Raw genomic sequence first — 18,071 nt, forward strand, 5'->3', positions numbered from 1 at the left:
GCACCAGCACATCAGACAGTAATAAGAGAGTCTTCCTGCAGTTCCAAGCAACTTAAAATATGCCGCATTCAGTGATATTTTAAAGTGATACTTAGTTGGCTGCGTAGGACTATAGGAAGAGGGAGAATGTATGGACAGGGCCGAATTATCCCGCAGGCCCTACGAACCTCCATGTACAATGTGACTCTGGAAAGAAGCTACAGTGATAATGCAAGTTTTCCCTCCTTCTTTCTACTGTGTTGGTGTCCTCAAGAGGCCAATATGATTGAAAGTTGTTGAAGAACAGGGAGCAATAAGTTACTTCTTTAATTTTTGGTTGGCACCTTGGGATAAGTAAGGGAGTTGTGGCATTCAGTCGCTAAAAGGTTCACCACTACTGGTCTATAAAATGTAGATGGCTGGTGGGATGGCAGAGCAAATCATTCCTAACATTAGGATGTCTGCTGCCTGTCCTTCTGGCGTCCAATTCCGACTGGACGAGCCACTAATGCACTGCCGGCAGCAGCCATTGCTGCACTCCTGGGCAGGGAGCTAAGCTTGTTTTCCGAATGCTAGACACATTTCTGAAGCTTTGGACAGATTTTGGTCTCGGCACCAGAATAATCTGCACAGCACAACAATAATACAGCTCAGTATGCAGCAATTTATGAGCTGCAAGCTGAATTTGTTATAGGGAATAGGTCAGCCATCCAACAACAACTAATGGGTACCAGTGTCAGCCTCCTGTATTTCTCTGACAGGAAGTAGTGTACATCTCCCTCAGCCTTTGTTTGTCGCCTTCCGTGACAGAACTGCCAAAGCAAGCATCCTCCTCCATAACCTGCAGGAAATAATTCTGATGTGGAGGGTGCGAGCTAAGTATGCATCACGGTCACTTTTCATGTGCCAAACTGATTTTTTTAATATTGCAGACATGGAAAAGAACCATTAAGGGTGTGGTCACATGTTGCATCATAATTCGTGCCAATGCTGCGAGTGGCATATAAAAGACACCGGCACATGGGTGCCACCATCTTTGGTCCAACCCTCACTCCCTGGGACATCATCGGGGAGCAGCAATCAGTTGCCATGACAGTGGCAGGTCTTAGCAAAAGAGATAAACAGTAATAATCCCAAACATGTTAGGTATTGCCACATCTCAAAATGCCCAATCAAAATATAAAAATGGTATACCCAGTGGTGAACCCAATAACGAAAAAGTGCCCAAAATCTCCAAACCACAAAAATGTAATCAATAGGTCCCACTTATTCACAAAACGCTGTCAGACAATTCTTTTAAATGGCCACACAAAAAAAGTTAACAACTTAGTATTTTATATTACCAACACTTATAGAGTTAATAATATAAGAGTTACTGGGCGCCCTGCCTTCACGCCCTCCCTTGTAGGTCTTGAGTCTGCTATGGGAGTATATTTTGATGTACTAATAAAGAATTTTTCACTGAAGATTGGGGAGTGCCACCCATTTATTCTACCTAGTATTACACGCTTGAGGGGGACAGGTTTAAAGATGGGACTTTAGATACCGGTTTTCTAAAATTATATTTCAAATATCATCAAAAACAATAATGTTAAAGTCAATTCTGAAATCAATGAAAATTCAGAAAAGCAGTTTGATTTTAAAACCGCTCAAGAACATTTTAAAAAGTATGAAAACAAAGCAGACATGAAAAAAAGTCAGTAACTAATTTGGGTGGTAAACACATCTGTCTGAAAAGGAGATCATTTAGACATTTGAAAATGGCAAATTTTCACTAAACTTTATTTTATTTTTTTTACAAATGCAAAACTAAAATTTACTACTAACATGAAGTACAATGTGTCATAAAAAAGGCTCAAAATCACTTTGGTAAGTTAAAGTGTTCAAAACTTATAACCATGTAATCCAACACGTCATTACAGAAACAGGGGTTCTCCAGCAATATACATGTTAGCTCCTGTGGATATAGGGGCTAACTTCATGATCCTGGTGGCCTCAGTGACGAGACCGACAAGGATCACGAGAATGGTGGTCCACTGCACCCCGTAGTAGCAAGAGATGAAGAAAGCAACTGGTCGCACATGCTCAATCCATCTCTATTGCACTAACAAAGATTTCCAGGCACAGCTGTGTCCTTAAGGGGCTGATACATGTAGTACACACAATACTGTATCCAGCAACTTGTGGAAAGATGGGGAAGTCTAACAATTTCCAATTTGCACATTTTTTCAAACCAGAATCCACAATAAATCACATAAATTTAAGAACCAAGTAGTAGTAGGTTTTTAAATATGTGCCCTACAAAAATTCCTGCAACAGCTTTACATATCAATTGAGAAAAGTTTGCATGTAGCTCAAGAAAGCTTCTCCAACCTGAACACTGACACTTGTTGACTACAGAAAATTGAAAGGAAGTGAGAAGCGGGATTCCAGCTGGATGGTGACCCCTCCCAGCACCTGCTGGGGCTCACCACTGCCAGGCACAATATTATCGCCTCCTCTACCCCGAGCAGACTGTACGCATGCCAGTACAATACATGTCAGCCATTGACTTCAGCTATGAGCACGGCCCGTACGGCCTGCAGCGGCTCCACAACGCTTGCGGCCTGTGTCATCTGCCTCCCTCGGGAGGGGCACTCACCTCGGTGGGTTGGCTGATTTCGAACAGGTCCAGCCGGTTGGCGTTCCAGTGGTTAATGATGTCTGCCAGTTTGCGGCGCTCTTCTTCCCGGCTTACAGACATGACTGCTCACTGAATGATAGTCACCCGGCAAAGCGAGGTAACCAGACGTGTGGAATGTTGTAAGCAGGTCGTATCGATCCCTTGTATCCGACGTCCTTGGGAATGGTAGCCACAGTATGTTGCCCCTGCGTGTGGAGAGATGGTATCTAGCACTCGCTCGTAATCACCACAGCGACCCCATGATCTAAAGAACAATAGCGAGCTGGAGTGGCAGGAAGAGTCTGCTTTTTAACAGCGGTCAGCCATGAACATGTCCAGAGACAATAGCCTAGGAGATTCCACCCGGAGTGGCTTCAGGCAGCGGAGCTTCCTTATCGCCTTCTATCCCCTCCTCCAGCTGCACCGAGCCATGCACGTCACGCACTGCGCGCTCCCGCCTTGCACTTTATCCCTGCGACGCTCCCACTCCCGTCCTCCTGCTGTGTTGTGCGAGCAGACAGGCTTAGGTTTTACACAAAACTGCCGAATTCCAGTCGGCGGGCGGGCGCTTCTGCTGTGTCCCTGGGACTTCTGCACTGCATCTGCACACACGCTCTTCCTAAGGGGATTTGTCATCCGATGTGGTTCATAATCCGCCGTTTGCGTTTGGTAACTTTCCTTTTTATAAAGGTTTTTCCAAGGGCTCCAGGAGTACAACAATGAGAAGCAGAATCCTATCTCAATACTTTCTCCTCTGCATCACAAATCCGACTTGAACCAAAACATGTGAAATGACCCCATGGTGGGTGGCGCATGACCATGGTCGGTTTGGCTGGATGGACGGCAGTACACACAATTCCATGCATAATAGTGATCATTGCCATGCATCTGTGACTGGAGTAACTTGGGCCCAGGGCTCGTACTGGGAAATAATTTGTCCCTGGAAGAAAATCTAAAAGTGGTGCGCATGCTTGAGAACGATAGAGTTCTTTATCTAGGATAGTAATCCCTACCCCCTTTATCAGAGGGCCAAATAATGATGTATGGATTATTCCTTAGTTCTTCAATTGCCTGGATCTCTTGTTTTGTGAGATTATAATTTAAAGTAGGTGGATTTTCATACAGTTGTTTGAGATCCATAACAGAATTCCATAACAGGTGACCTGGAATTGATGGGGTAAAAAGTGGAATTCGTAACTTTGGTAGCAAATGTAGTGTCTCCTATTGTTTCCAGATCAGGGATGCTAGTAGCGTTCTGCAAGCTCATGAGATCATAGTTTATACGGTTGAAAAAAGACACTTGTCCATCAAGTTCAACCAAGGAAGGGAAGGGATTGGATGAGGAAGGGATTTAGGGGAAACAATTGTATATAACGTTGCCATCAATGTTATTCAGGTGTAAAAAGGCATCTAGACCCTTCTTGAAGCTCTCTGCTGTGACCAGCGCCTGAGGCGGCCTATTCCACAGATTGACAGTTCTCATAGTAAAAAAGCCCTGTCGCCTCTGGTGATTAAACCAAATAATATATATAATATATAGTACTGTTACTAGGAAGTACAATTTGTTATGCAGAATTTAGGCTCTTATTTAGCTCTGTACTTGAAAAAAGTTATGGATTTTTGCAGTTGGGGATCAAAAAATAGAAACGCAAAATGTAAAAAGTCCATTTGCAACAAGGGCTTAAATGCTTCTAATATCCCTTGATGAAAAGTTTTGAAAATTGAGTCGTTCTACAAAGGCTCAATAGCACTCCTTCCCTCCTTTGCCCCGCCATGTGCCCAGGCAACAGATTACATCCACATATGGGGGATGCTCATACTTAGAAGAAACTGCTCAATATATTGGTGCTTTTTTTGTATTCAGCTTAGGTTGGAAAATTTTAGGGCTGATTGAACATATTAATGACAAATAGGAAATTTCTTGCAAAACCTTAATTTTGTTTTCTGTAAAATGCTTAAATGGTTAATAAGCTTGCTATGTGCTGTTTTGAAAAGTGTGAGGGGTAATTTTATATAATGGGGTTATTTGTCAGGGTTTCTATTTATATGACTTATACAAAAACCGAAATAAATTTAAAATGGTCCCCAAAATAATTAATTGTAACATTTTCTTGAAAATGTGAAAAAAAGCTATTTAATTTGTGATCTTTCTAGCATCATAATAAAACAAAGGAAACATATGTAAAATGACTGCAACAAAAAGCTGAGATATGGTAGATGTTAATTAGTAATTAATTTGGGTAGTAAGAATATTACCGTATATTTTTGAGTATAAGCCGAGACCCCTAATTTTAACACAAAAATTGGAAAAACCTATTGACTCAGGTATAAGCTGAGGGTGGGAAATGCATTGGTCACAGCCACCCAGTATATAGCTTGCCAGCCCCTGCCCCCTAGTATATAGCCTGCCAGCCCCCGCCCCTGCCCCCCAGGAATTGGTTAAAGCCTTTTTGTTCATCCATATGTCTCTGAAAAGTTGTTCACAGGTTGAAGCTGCTACTAAAACTAAACTAAACTGATTTTATACCCTGGACAGACTTAGCCACATGTATCCAAGTACCTCCCACCTTTGCTGGTAGAGGAACCATTTATCATATTCTACCCATGGGATAGGGCCTAACTTGCTGATCAGTGGGGGTCTCAGTGCTGACCTACCCTTTGCCACTCCTCAGACTAATGGAGCAGATGCGCGCGCATGATCATTCTGCTCCATTAATCTCTGTGGAGATTATTGGAGCAGAATGGTCTGCGCTATTAGTCTGAGGAGCGGAAGGGGTCGGTAGGACCCTTCCGTAGGCCCACTGACCTTAAAAAAGGGGGTACAAACTCTGTTGTGTATGGATACAGAATGTCATGAAGTCAATAAGCCAGGCCCTCTCAAAGGCCCTCACTTTAACACCAGACAGTATACTCTTGTCGCCAACATCGGAGCACCAACTAACTGTCATGGTGAAGACTTCTACCCAGCACTACAGACGGATGGATTTTTGACTTGCTGTCGGTTTTCTGACCACTGCCTTAAACCCACTTTAGGCCATTCCTTGGTGCATATTCCTGCTTCCTTTGGCCATCTCCTTTATCACATTTAATGCAGGATTTAAATGGTCTATTTTTATAGGCGTAACATGTCATGTAGGGACCTGACCAAGAAATTCACTGCACTTGTCTTATATATTCTGTGGGGACTTGATTAAGACTCTTTCTACACTTGTCTTATTGACTTGATGATATTCTGTATTCTGTAAGCTCAACAGAGTTTGTACCCCCTTTTTTTAGGGTCAGTGGGTCTATGGTAGGGATAGGTTCTAGTCGGGTGGCAGTCATTTAGGGCTGCGGCCCGCAAGTTGAGGCCTTTTAGGTTATAACAAGTTGCCATCTCCCTCTTGATAGGGTATAATATGATACCCTGCACTCTACACCCATAAGAGTGCTCTCTCTCTACCTGCGCAACTTCACCACACAGCCCAGCACCTATCTTACTTTTTTCCCTCAAGTGAGGCCTGACAACAGCATATTCTGCAACAGGAGAATATCCTGAGGATGTTACTACGCTACTACTAGATATTGATCATATGATCAGGTATGTGGCTTCTTCTATTTGTGTACCTGGATATAGATTATGAGGGTTAAGGACGTCCCTGTGTGCGTCCACTGGTAGAATGCACTGTTGGCAACTTGTCGGCTTGTTTTTAGCACTACATTTGTAAGCTATCTTTTAATTACACAATTCCCATATTTTTTATCCAGATTGGCTTGATTAAAAGTTACGTTTTAAAGTTTCCTCAACCGCCATTTGTACTCCTTGTCATATTGTACAGGTTATACATTTTTTTTTTTCTTTTTTTAATGTAGACCTTTCATGGCTTATTTTTGAGATGTACTTTTTTGAAACATAATTTTGGGGCATCTATAGCAAATTGATGAGATTTTATTAACTCTTTGTTGGTGGAGGAAATGAAAATCATCAATTTATTTTTTGCCCGTTTACCATACAATAAAAATAGTATATAAGTAGTATAGTATATAATATTACGAAAATACCTCATTTGTATAGCTTTTTTATTTTTTTCCCAATTTTACTGAATTAAAAGTAATTTGGAAAAATTGTTGTTAATTTTAGCATCACCGTCTTTTCAGATGCACATCTTTTTTATTTTTGCGAGAAATGTTGTTCTTTGGAGCGCGTAACATTTTTTAAATCAATTTTTACATAATTTTTTAAAGGGTATTAATTAACCGGTTAAGGACCGGGCCCTTTCCTGTTTTTTCATGTCCATTTTTCACTCCCCACCTTCAAAAATCTATAACTTTTTTATTTTTACACGTAAAGAGCTGTGTGATGGCTTGTTTTCTGCGTAACAAATTGCACTTCATAATGATGGTATTAAATATTCCATGCCATATACTCGGAAGCGGGAAAAAAATTCCAAATGCAATGAAAATGGTGAAAAAACGCATTTGCGCCATTTTCTTGTGGGCTTGGATATTACGTCTTTCACTGAGCGCCCCAAATGACATGTCTACTTTATTCTTTGGGTCGGTACGATTAAGGGGATACCAAATTTGTATAGGTTTTATAATGTTTTCATACATTTACAAAAATTAAAACCTCCTGTACAAAAATAATTTTTTGGATTTTGCCAACTTCTGGCGCTAATAACTTTTTCATACTTTGGTGTACGGAGCTGTGCGTGGTGTCATTTTTTGCGAAATTTGATAATATTTTCAATGATATCATTTTTAGGACTGTACGACCTTTTGATCACTTTTTATAGATTTTTTTAGATTTTTCAAAATGGCAAAAAAGTGCCATTTTCGACTTTGGGCGCTATTTTCCGTTACGGGCTTAAACGCATTGAAAAACCGTTATCATATTTTGATAGATCGGGCATTTTCGGACGCGTCGATACCTGATGTGTTTATGATTTTTACTGTTTATTTATATTTATGTCAGTTCTAGGGAAAGGGGGTTGATTTGAAATTTTAGGTTTTTTTATTATAATTTTTTTTTTTTAAACTTTTTTTTATTTTTATTTATACTATTTTTCAGACTCCCTAGGGTACTTTAACCCTAGGTTGTCTGATCGATCCTATCATATACTGCCATACTACAGTATGGCAGTATATGGGGATTTTCTTCCTCATTCATTACAATGTGCTATCAGCACATTGTAATGAAGGGGTTAAAACGAAATAGCCTCGGGTCTGCGGAAGACCCGAGGCTACCATGGATAACGGCCCATGCGCCGCTATCTGTTTGAGGCTGCTGGCAGCTTTGCCGGCAGCCCACGCTGTAAAAACACCCGCGATCGGTGCTAGCACCGATCGCGGATGTTACCGGTAAGCCTTTGCTGCAATATGCAGCAAAGACTTACCGGCTATGGAGAGGGCTCAGCCCGTGAGCCCTCTCCATGCAGCGGTCGCGAACCGGTTAAAATTATTTTTTGGCTTGTTTTTTTTTTCTTTTTATATTTTTATTAGTATTTTTCAAAACATTATTGTAATGTATTGAAAAATTCTAATAAAAATATAAAAAAAAAAAAAAAAAAAAAACAAGCCAAAAAATAAATTTGTATTGTACAACAGAGACCAGGCTCGCAGGCCCATAAGACAACATTGAAGACATGTCATATACTTTATTATGTCTTAAAAGCAAGATATTATACATTCCTGAGTTTATCGAAATGTTGCTTGCAGCCAGTATTTAACAAAACTTAATGAAAAAAATCGCCCTCCCCTTTCATACTAACCATTACCCCACCTCCCTAAGGACCCTTTCAGCTGTTCCAGTAGATACCATTGTGTTAAAGTGAAAGGACGAAAAACGTATTCTCTTTCAGCAGCATTATAGAATTTCAATATGAACCCTCTCCACTTCTTAAACAGCTTAGCTGTCAATTTTTATTTTCCCCTCTCCGCCTCTAATCTTTCCAGCTGGAATAGCTTCTTCATCTGCGCCACAACATCACTCCTAGTCGGAGTTTGTGGCACAAGCCATCTTTGAAGTAAACACCTCTTTGCAACCAAGCTGACTGTGTGGAAAAGCCTTGGCAAACCTCCCCCAGTGTTTCATCCTCTTGTGTTTGATCATAATGAAATACTGTAGATATGTCACAGGATCCCTTTGAATTGAACGACCCCATATTTCTGTCCCTATTTGCTCCACTTCTTCCCAGAAGGACTGAGTGTTTGTGCACTCCCATAAGCCATGAAAAAGATCAGTCGCTGGCGACTGGCATTTCCAACAGGCCGTTAACCGATCTGGGAATCTCGGAGAGTGTGGTAAATTAAATGCATAAATGGCTCTATGCTGTATTCTAAATTGGGTATCTCTCCATACCTCGTTCAGGACGTTATCTCTTACCGATTTCCAACCCTTTAAAATTTTGTCTGCTATATTCGAGTCATTCAATTGTGTTGCCCATCCCGCGACGGAGGACCGTTCCTGACCTAGTGCCTTCCTAAGCGTACGGTACGCTATTGAAGTACCCCGTCTCTGCAGGGGGACAGCCAGGAGCTCATCAAATGGATTTTTGGATGCTTCCCTCGTCACATCAATTAGGTCCTCCATATAGAACTTTTTCACCTGGATACATTGGAAATATTGTCCCCTTCTCAACCCATATCTTGAGTTGACCTCCTCCCTAGTTAACCACCTGTGCTCCTGATGATGGAATAAGTCGCCTACTTTTGTTATCCCCTTCTCTCTCCATTCTAGGAATAACCTGCTCTGGCGTCCCAGCGAGAATCCTGGATGATTCCAAAGAGGAAGGTGTTTGGTGACCTTCCATGACAGTTTGTACCCCCTACAAATTATTTTCCACTCTGCTATGGTATCTTTAAGAACACTCGACCCCTTCATTTCTACCGGTTGTTTATCCTGTGGTACATGTAGTAGCGTCCGTACGTCCCATAGGGAGGAGAAGGCAGATTCCAGCTCAAAATCCGAGAAGTAGCTAGAGCCCTTAAGCCAATCGGCCACATGTCTGAATATGCACGCTAGATTATAGTTACGTACGTCAGGTAGGTTCATCCCTCCCTCGTCTTACCCCGCCATCAACTTTTGTGCCCTAATCTGGGGCCTCCTCCCGTTCCATAGGAAATGTGATAGCGCCTTGTTAAGTGAGCTCACGTCCTCATGTGTCAGAAGTAGCGGCAGGGTCTGCATTGGATACATTAATTTTGAAATGCTCATCATTTTTATGAGCTGGTTTCGTCCCAACAGGGAGAGAGGGAGATCATGCCATAGCTGCAATTCCCTAGTGATCTTCTGTAATAGCGGGGTATAATTAAGACGGTAGAGGGATTCTGTGTTCCTCCCAATTTTGATCCCCAGATACCGTATCCATGTCTGTGCAACCAAAATATTACAGATGCTCGCGATATCTGGCCTGTCTTGTCGCCCAGTTCTGAGAAACAATATTTCGCATTTTGCTTTGTTTATCCTAAAACCCGAGAACTCTCCAAACTTATCCAGTAATTCCATTACCGCCGGTAGATTACGAACGGGGTCTTTCATGAACAAAATTATGTAATCCGCGAACAAAGCCAGGCGCAGAACCTTGTCCCCCACTCGTATCCCCGTTAAAACCTTGTTGTGTTTGCAGAACCCTTCTGCAATGAAAATTGTCGCAAGATAAAACCTAGAGTACTAATTCTGGCGGTGGGGTTCCCGTACAGAGATGTTAAATAATTTCAAAAAGGACCTTCAAATCCCATGTGGTGTAACACTTGCCTTAGCCACCCCCAACGTACATTATCAAAAGCCTTTTCGGCTTCTAGGGTGACCAAGGCAGGAGCCACAGACGAGAGCTTTCACCCATTGCCAACAGAACTCGTCTCACATTTGTCACAGCTGAACGACCCACCGTAAAGCCTACTTGGAGTGGAGAGACAAGAGACGGCATTATTGTCGCCAAACGGTTCGCCAAGATTTTAAAGAGGATTTTAATGTCAACATCCATCAAAGAGATGGGATACTTCGGGTCTTTACCCTCTTTGAGGAGCAACTTAATATATGCCTTGTTCATATGAGTAGACATAGGGGAACAAGCCAGCCAATGTAGGGGCAACTTGCTCATGTACCGCCTTGTAGAATTCCCCCGTATAGCCATCAGGCCCAGGTGCCTTGCCATTAGGAAGCGCCTTTATCGTTCGTTGTATCTCCTCCACTGTTATCGGAGCATTAAGAGCTCGCACCTGGGTCTGTGACAAACGGGGCAACTCCAAGTCTTGCAAAAAAAGATTGCCCAGAGTCTTCTCCCATGGGAGATTCTTTATATAGATTTTCAAAATACTTCCCCAGTATGTCGTTTATCTCCCTTGAGGATACCGCCACTGTATCATCTGGGCGTTTCATTCTTAAAAGGTGGATCATGGGACGGCGTCCCTTCGCCAAATTTGCCAGTAGCCTACTTGATTTGTCCCCAAATTTGTGAAGGTCCAATTCAAATTAATACAATAACACCTGCCTTATGCTCCACTGCTGGGGATCCATAAACTTCCCCCACCCAAAGCCTTTTCATTCTCACCATATCCTCCTCATTCAAATGTGTTTCCTGCAAAATGGCAATATCCACTCGGAGACGTTTCAAGTGACGAAGCACCATCATACGTTTCTGAGGGGAGCGTAACCCCTTCACATTCCAGGTAACTACCTTCATTTTGTATTACCGTAATCTGATGATGCAATTGCAACATTACTGGAACAGCTGAATTATATTAGTATTTGTCATTCCCTCCCTCCTCCCCCTATCCCCAACCTAGATAAAACACGACACTATTATAACCAAGAATTTGGAAAAGAAACAGACTTGCACGAGAAAGGTATGTGTTTCTCGGGTTATCGTTAAATTTCACCAAACCTAACAACTACACACTCCTTTATGGACTCCCTTTTTTCTAATGGCACGGGTGCTAGACTTGATATTCTCCACCGCCGCACATAACTATCAGTGATAATATTGCCGGAAGAGCAGTAGCATGACCACAAAACGCACCCTTTCAGTGCCTTCCTCTCTGGAGCGCCTTCCAACATCCCCGCTAACTATTAACGACATCCATTATTGTGTAGGGTGTAAGATACAAAAATTGAATGGCATATAACATGAAATGCCCAGCAAGAACTGGTACATCGAGTACAGGCCAGGCGACTGTCCCAATAAACATAAACTACAGTAACAACATCTTTCATACCGCCATTACAGTCGTCACCTCTGGTGTTTAGGCTAGCTCCTTCCTCTGTTGTTACGGGCTAGTGGACGCCCCTCGCGACTATCCCTGCTGGCTCTCGGGGATCGCAAATTCAGATCACTATAGTCTCTGTGGCATCTCTCCTCTCTTTCCTGATATGCTTCTTCACATACACTTGATCACCTAGTTGGAAGTTGTGGACTATGTCACCTGATGACTCTGGAAGAGAAGCAACAACTGCAGCATGCAAATTAGTTAATTCCTTGGACAATTCAATTACATATTGTACAGTCTTATCATGACTTTCAGACAATTCCTGTTTACTTATCACGGGAAAAACTGGTGGTTTGCCAAACAAAATCTCATAGGGGGTGAGACCATGCTTGGCCTGGGCAGTGTGTCGGACATGATACAGAGCAATGGGGAGCAATTCTGGCCAGGGGAGGGGACTATCCTGGGTCATTTTGAGCAATTTGTTCTTTAGGGTACCATTCATCCTCTCTACCTTTCCTGAGCTCTGTGGGTGGTATGGTGTGTGTAGGCCCAAATCTACTCCCAACATGTTCCATAACTCTCTGAATATCTGAGAAGAAAAAGCAGGGCCCTGGTCTGACTCTATGACTTGTGGTACTCCAAATCTACAAACTGTCTCAGTGATCAGTTTCTTTGCTGTAGTTTTTGATGTCATGTTAGCTACCGGGTACGCCTCTGGCCATCCGGAGAACATGTCTACTACTACAAGTACATATTCGTGTTTTCCCTCCTTGGGTAGCTGGATGTGGTCCACTTGGATCCTTTGAAATGGGTACTCTGGTTTGGCAAGGTGTTGCTGGGGTACCTTTGCCGTAGGGGCGGGATTGCAAGTGGCGCATACGGTACAGGCCTGATTGTATGCAGCAATGGCAGATCTGATTCCTGAGGCGTAATAGATTCTCTGGATGCAGGCATAGGCTTGGTTCTTTCCCCGATGTGTGGCTCCCTTGGTGTATCTATATAAACGTTGTCATCTAGGTGCTTCTCTTAGACCTTCAGAATCCTTTGGGATTCTCTACCTTTTCTTATGTGTCTGATCAACCTTATCCCTGGGGATCACGAGGAAGGAATGCACAAGTGTTATCACCGTACACTAACCTTCCCAGCCTCTAGTCCTGACCTGACTCTCCTATCCCCACAAATCCTGTACACACCAGACACTGCTAATACAGGGTTACCTGTGCTGTCAATGTTAAAAAAAAGGTCATGGTCTTGTTGCACCAACCGTAGGTAAAGTCTCCTACCCTGGGGGCATCCTGGTTACAGTGATAGTCATGGTTGGGGTGTCCCTGAGCATACAGTCAGTCAGAAGAGACCAGCTAGCAGGAAGAATAAATAAGTTTGCAATAAAAAACGTGGCAGCATGCTGGCTTCCCTCCTGCTTCACAGACGTGGCATTGGTCAACAGGACTTGGAAAGGACCGTCGTAACAAAGCTCCAGACTCTCTCTCTAGTGTCTCTTTACCACCACGTAGTCTCCAGGCTCCAGGTTATGCGTCCTGAGGTCTCTGTCTGGATCTGAAAAAGGAATCAGAAACACTTTTGCGGACCTTTTCCAAGGCCTGGCTCAACTGTGTGGCATATTCCCCCTGGTTTCCTGCCATCAGCTATAGGGTCTGTGGGAAGTAGGGGCCTAGTCTGGGTGCACAGCTATAAAGTTCTTCAAAGGGGGACAATCCCATCTTTCTGTTGGAGGTGGTCCTAACTGAATGGTGGGCAGCAGGAAAGCACTCGCCTGTTCTACACCCAGGAGGGACAAGGTTTCAGGTCTTTACCTGTCCAGTGAAGTGGGTTCTGCGACTGGACTCTATGGTCTCTGGAAGTCCAAACCTGCAGAAAAATCTCACTCACCAACTTCTTGGCTGCGGCTCTGGCAATAGCCTTGGTCATGGCAGAAGCTTCTGGACACCCTGGAAAGAGATCAATGCACACAGGCATGTACTCCTACGTACCACTTTTTGGTAGCTGGATAAAATCCATCTGCAGTCTTTGGAAGGGATACAGCGGCTTGGGTGTCACCTTCTGTGGGGTCTTTTCCACCTTACCCGGGTTGTGGCGGGCACAGACTATAAAGGCTTTCACTAGCCTAGTGACAGGGGTAGTAATGCCCGGGCAAACCACTTATGGTTTATGAGCACTAGCATGGCCATTTTGGATATGTGTGTGTGCTTCCGTGGGCTACTTGACTTACTGTCGGGTGCAGGGCTCCTGGCAGGCACACCCTCTCTCCCAGCATCCAGGTCCCATCGGCATCTGGGCTCCAGCTTTCCTCCACACTTCCTTCACTTCTGATGACTCTCGGGCCACCAGGGACTGGAACACCTGTGGATCAAACTTTTAGCTCAGAACTCACCACTGAGACTTCAGGACAGTCTCTGGGCTCCATCTGTGCAGCTGCCTTCGCCATCCCGTCAGTCACATCCTTGCCCTTGGCTTGTAGAGTTACCAAATTGTGTGTGCTTTTCCTTTTATTATCCCCACCTCTTGTGGAAGTAAGAGAGCATCCATAAGCTCTTTAATCAGTGTGCCATGCTTAAAGGGGGTCCCTGCAGAGGTGAGGAAATCTCCAGCCTTCCATATGGGTTCATAGTCGTGTTTAGACCCCAGGACTATACCTTGAGTATAGATGTTCGCCCTTTTACCTTCCACCAGCTGTAGCACTTCCCTGAGTGCCGTCACTTCACCTCCTGCGCTGACCTGTGTGGAGGGAGTGGTTCTGCTTGTACTACCTCATGTGCGCCACTGACCACTGTATATCCAGTGTAGAACCGTCTGTCTTCTGCAGACCTGGAGCCATCTATGAGAAAAAAACTCAACATCTGGGTTAATCACCCTTCTCCCCCCCTCTCTGAATCCTGGAAGACTGGCGACAAAATGAAGGATTCAGAGCTGTGCACCTTATCAGTGTGTCCTGGGGCATCAGGAGTGCACACTGGAGTCTGAGCTGTCTGGCCTTTGCTCAGATGCTTGGGCTGTACTTGGGTGAGGACACTGTGCAAGTCTTATGGGGTTTGCACTGTAACTGAGTGATCTAGGGTCTAGGATCAGCTCACTGGCCTTGCTGAGCAGATTGCTGGCTGCGGCTACTGACACATGAGGGGCCCCCCTCACGACTGAGTCTAACCGGGCCTAATAGTGGGCCACTGGGGAGGCCACCATATTCCTGGGCTAAAACATCTATGGCATGGACTGGATACTCAAAGCGAAATAAAATAAAATATCTGGTTCAGTGGGGTGTGCCTAGGGCTGGGGCAGACAGGATTTACCAGCTTAAGGATATGGAATGCATCAATTGCCTCCTGACTAAGGGCAAATGGGGAAGAGGCAATTCAGTTTATCAAGGGGCAACATCAGGCTGGGGGCAGCAGACCTTATCCCAGGCTGCAGGAGCTGGCCAGTCCTAGAAACATGTGCAGAGGCTTAGGGCCTCAGGGCAGGGGCACATTCTGGACTGCCAGCTTTCTCTCCTCTGTCAGGTGTCTGCCTGTGGCTGAGGAGCAGTGGCCTAGGAAGACCACCTTCTCCTGGCAGTACTGGAGCTTATCTCTGGAAACTTTGCAACCCTTCTGGAACAGAAAACACATAAGGTCAATAAATGCATCCTGGCAAACAAAGACAGTAGGTCCTCCGCATACTGAAAAGGAGAACATCCAGTAAGGGGCTAGTCTGTCAGTCTACTCCCTGTAGGGCCGTGGGGTATTGGCTGGGTGAGTTTTACCCCCCCTTGTGGGAGTCTACATCAGGTATACTGGAATACTGAACTGGTAAAGGCAAATAGGTACTGTCAATTTTCATGCAAGGGCACAGAGAGGAAAACATTTGCCAAATCAATAACAGTGAATAATTTGTCACTCTCGGGGACTGCTGCCAGTGTGGGACACTCATTAGCAGCTTTGAGATCATGGACCATCCTACATGTATGTTGTTCTTTCTGGGTCTTTTTCTTGACTGTGAATGGGTTAAAATCATCACTGGGCTAGCAGGGGAGGGTTTGACAATAAGAGATGCTGTCTGGGGGCATGTACTTGCTGACGTCCTTGTTAGTTACCGCCCCCCTATTAGAATATGGCCACTCACTTTAGTCACTTCAGTAATGTCTCCTCCCAGCAAGTGGAAGCACGCCCCCTTGAGCTGGGCTCCTCCGGAATCGAAACTTTTGTCAGTCATACTTTGGTGTGGTCTGTGAAACACTAGTCTTTGTTTCCCTCTGTCTTTCAGTCACAGTTCCCTCTATCGCCCCGCCCTCCTTGTAAACTTGCACTTGCAAAGTCACTGTCTGTTCTTCTCCCAAGCACAGCACAGATCGCTTCAAGACCAGTTCTCAAACACAGATTGCAAGCAGCTATGGAGAAATTTAGCCATCAAGAAATAAAATCTCTTTTTCTCAAATTCTCTACACATCAAAATCTCTGAAATGTCCCTTATCACCTGTCTCTTTCTCAACAGGCACTCTGAAGGATTCCTGTCACTCTGTCCTAGTGTCCGTCTGTCAAAGTCAGAGGCTCTAAGTGTCTATTTGAAAAGCTAATCAAGTTTTTTTTTTTTTTTTTCTCACTTGTACATTCATCAGATCCTTTAACACATCCCAAAACTTTCAAACCAATGCTACCAGCCCTTCTGTTCCATCATATCGACTTGCACTTTTCCATCAGTCCTACTTAACTCAACAACCTTCTGTCTACTTACATCTTTCCCTTATGTGCACTGAACTGTCGCTAGCGCACCAGTGGTTCCCTCCAGGAGAACGTCCTTTTAATTCTAATTCTTCTAATTCTTATCATGACTTTGCCCATTCCAGGTTTTATAAACCACACACTCTACAGGTCCACCCTTCCGGACCGGGTTGTCCGCCATTATAGGGCTGTGGCTGGGCACATGGCACTGTCGCCATTTTGGTTCTGCATTTCACATCTCTATCTAAAAGCTTCACATATCCATATAGCACTTCCGCTTTTGCTGAACCACCATCTCCTCGCACTTCTGACCATCCTACAACTTGCAATGCTCTGGCCACTCTGTAGTGAGCCTGAGCAGCTTCCAGTATGCCCTTATCTTCTAACACACCTCTGCTTGTGGTTAGAATTTTGCTTCCACACTGAAGGCTGTAGCCTTCCCTTTGAGGGCATATCAACATACTTGTACAACCTCACACAATTATTAACATACTTTTTTCCTTCCCTTTTTTCAACAAGCCCGACTGCAGTCTCTGCCCCCTCGGGGAGGGTATGCACTTTCTTAAACACACCTAACATCATGTTCTAACAAGGTACACGTTAGTGTAGCTACTCACTCAACGCAGGGGCCACGGCTCACCGTCGTGTGTCAGCAAAATAACAAAGTCCCTAACCTACCCGACCTCTGATCACACACCCGTTAGAACTATTAATTAGCTCATAAACCGTGCTTCCCTCGGTACCTCAATCAGCCGGTCTCCTAGTGAGCCAATGCTATCTTCTTTCCGGTCTCTAACCCTAGACCACCTTAATTCCCTCCCCCCGTATAAAATAATAAAAACAATAAAAACAATAAAAACAATCCGGACACGTAACCAGTGCCCAATATCCCCAGAACAGAGGATGTCAATCTGTACTATTCTCAGTCCGCAAACTTCCTCCCCAGCTTCTACAGAAGGGGGGCAGAGACTCTATATGTCACAATGAAGCCTTTTACTTTCACTTTCCACCCAAAGGTCTGACTCAGTGCCTGAGAGAATGAGGCGTGATGATTCAGTGACACAAAATAGGGAAGTGTCACTATGTATCAGTTCTGAACCATCCCAGCGATCACCGTAAAGAAAATGAGTCTCACCACTCAGACAATCAGCCCTTAGACCCGAAAAGTATCAGAAGCTACTAACTTATTCCACACCAATGATCACAGGGAAGTCCAACACATATATAATATGCATCAACTTACCGTGATTCAGTGAGGCCGCGGTCCTCTATTGGTGTGGACAAGCGTTCGTCCTCCGTCCTCTGGTTCGGGTCCTCGGGTGTACGGTATCAGCGGGGATGGCCCCACGTTGGGCGCCAGCTGTCGGGGTCGGGTCAATCCCGCCTTACACTCTTCTCTCAGACACTCCAAATTAGTTGAGCATGCGTGCACGTTTGGATAAGAAAAGACAGAAGACTGAAGTTCTGTTTTATCTTAGGTTCATGCTCTTAACTTGCCGAACAGAAAAGAGAAATGAACTGTGTTTATTTCC

The 18,071-nt window shown here is 44.2% G+C and overlaps 2 protein-coding genes across 21 annotated transcripts in view; one reads left to right on the forward strand and one right to left on the reverse strand.

Moving 5' to 3' along the window:
• Window positions 1-3,110, reverse strand: part of AFDN (afadin, adherens junction formation factor) — a 251,176-nt gene extending 248,066 nt beyond the window's left edge. For 6 of the 19 annotated variants that reach the window (XM_072141140.1, XM_072141153.1, XM_072141141.1 and 3 more), the window contains exon 1: window positions 2,621-3,108. In XM_072141140.1, coding sequence (XP_071997241.1) covers window positions 2,621-2,722 — 102 coding nt within the window. In that variant the 5' untranslated portion in view covers window positions 2,723-3,108. Of the gene's footprint in view, window positions 1-2,620 lie in introns of all 19 variants that reach the window. The other 13 variants (XM_072141151.1, XM_072141149.1, XM_072141150.1 and 10 more) reach the window with 4 other exon arrangements.
• Window positions 3,040-18,071, forward strand: part of KMO (kynurenine 3-monooxygenase) — a 191,393-nt gene continuing 176,361 nt past the window's right edge. For both annotated transcript variants that reach the window (XM_072141155.1, XM_072141157.1), the window contains exon 1: window positions 3,040-3,310. In XM_072141155.1, the coding sequence (XP_071997256.1) occupies window positions 3,281-3,310 (30 nt within the window). In that variant the 5' untranslated portion in view covers window positions 3,040-3,280. The remainder of the gene's footprint in view (window positions 3,311-18,071) is intronic.

This window comes from Engystomops pustulosus, chromosome 3 (assembly GCF_040894005.1).
Source record: "Engystomops pustulosus chromosome 3, aEngPut4.maternal, whole genome shotgun sequence".
Taxonomy (NCBI): Eukaryota; Metazoa; Chordata; class Amphibia; order Anura; family Leptodactylidae; genus Engystomops; species Engystomops pustulosus.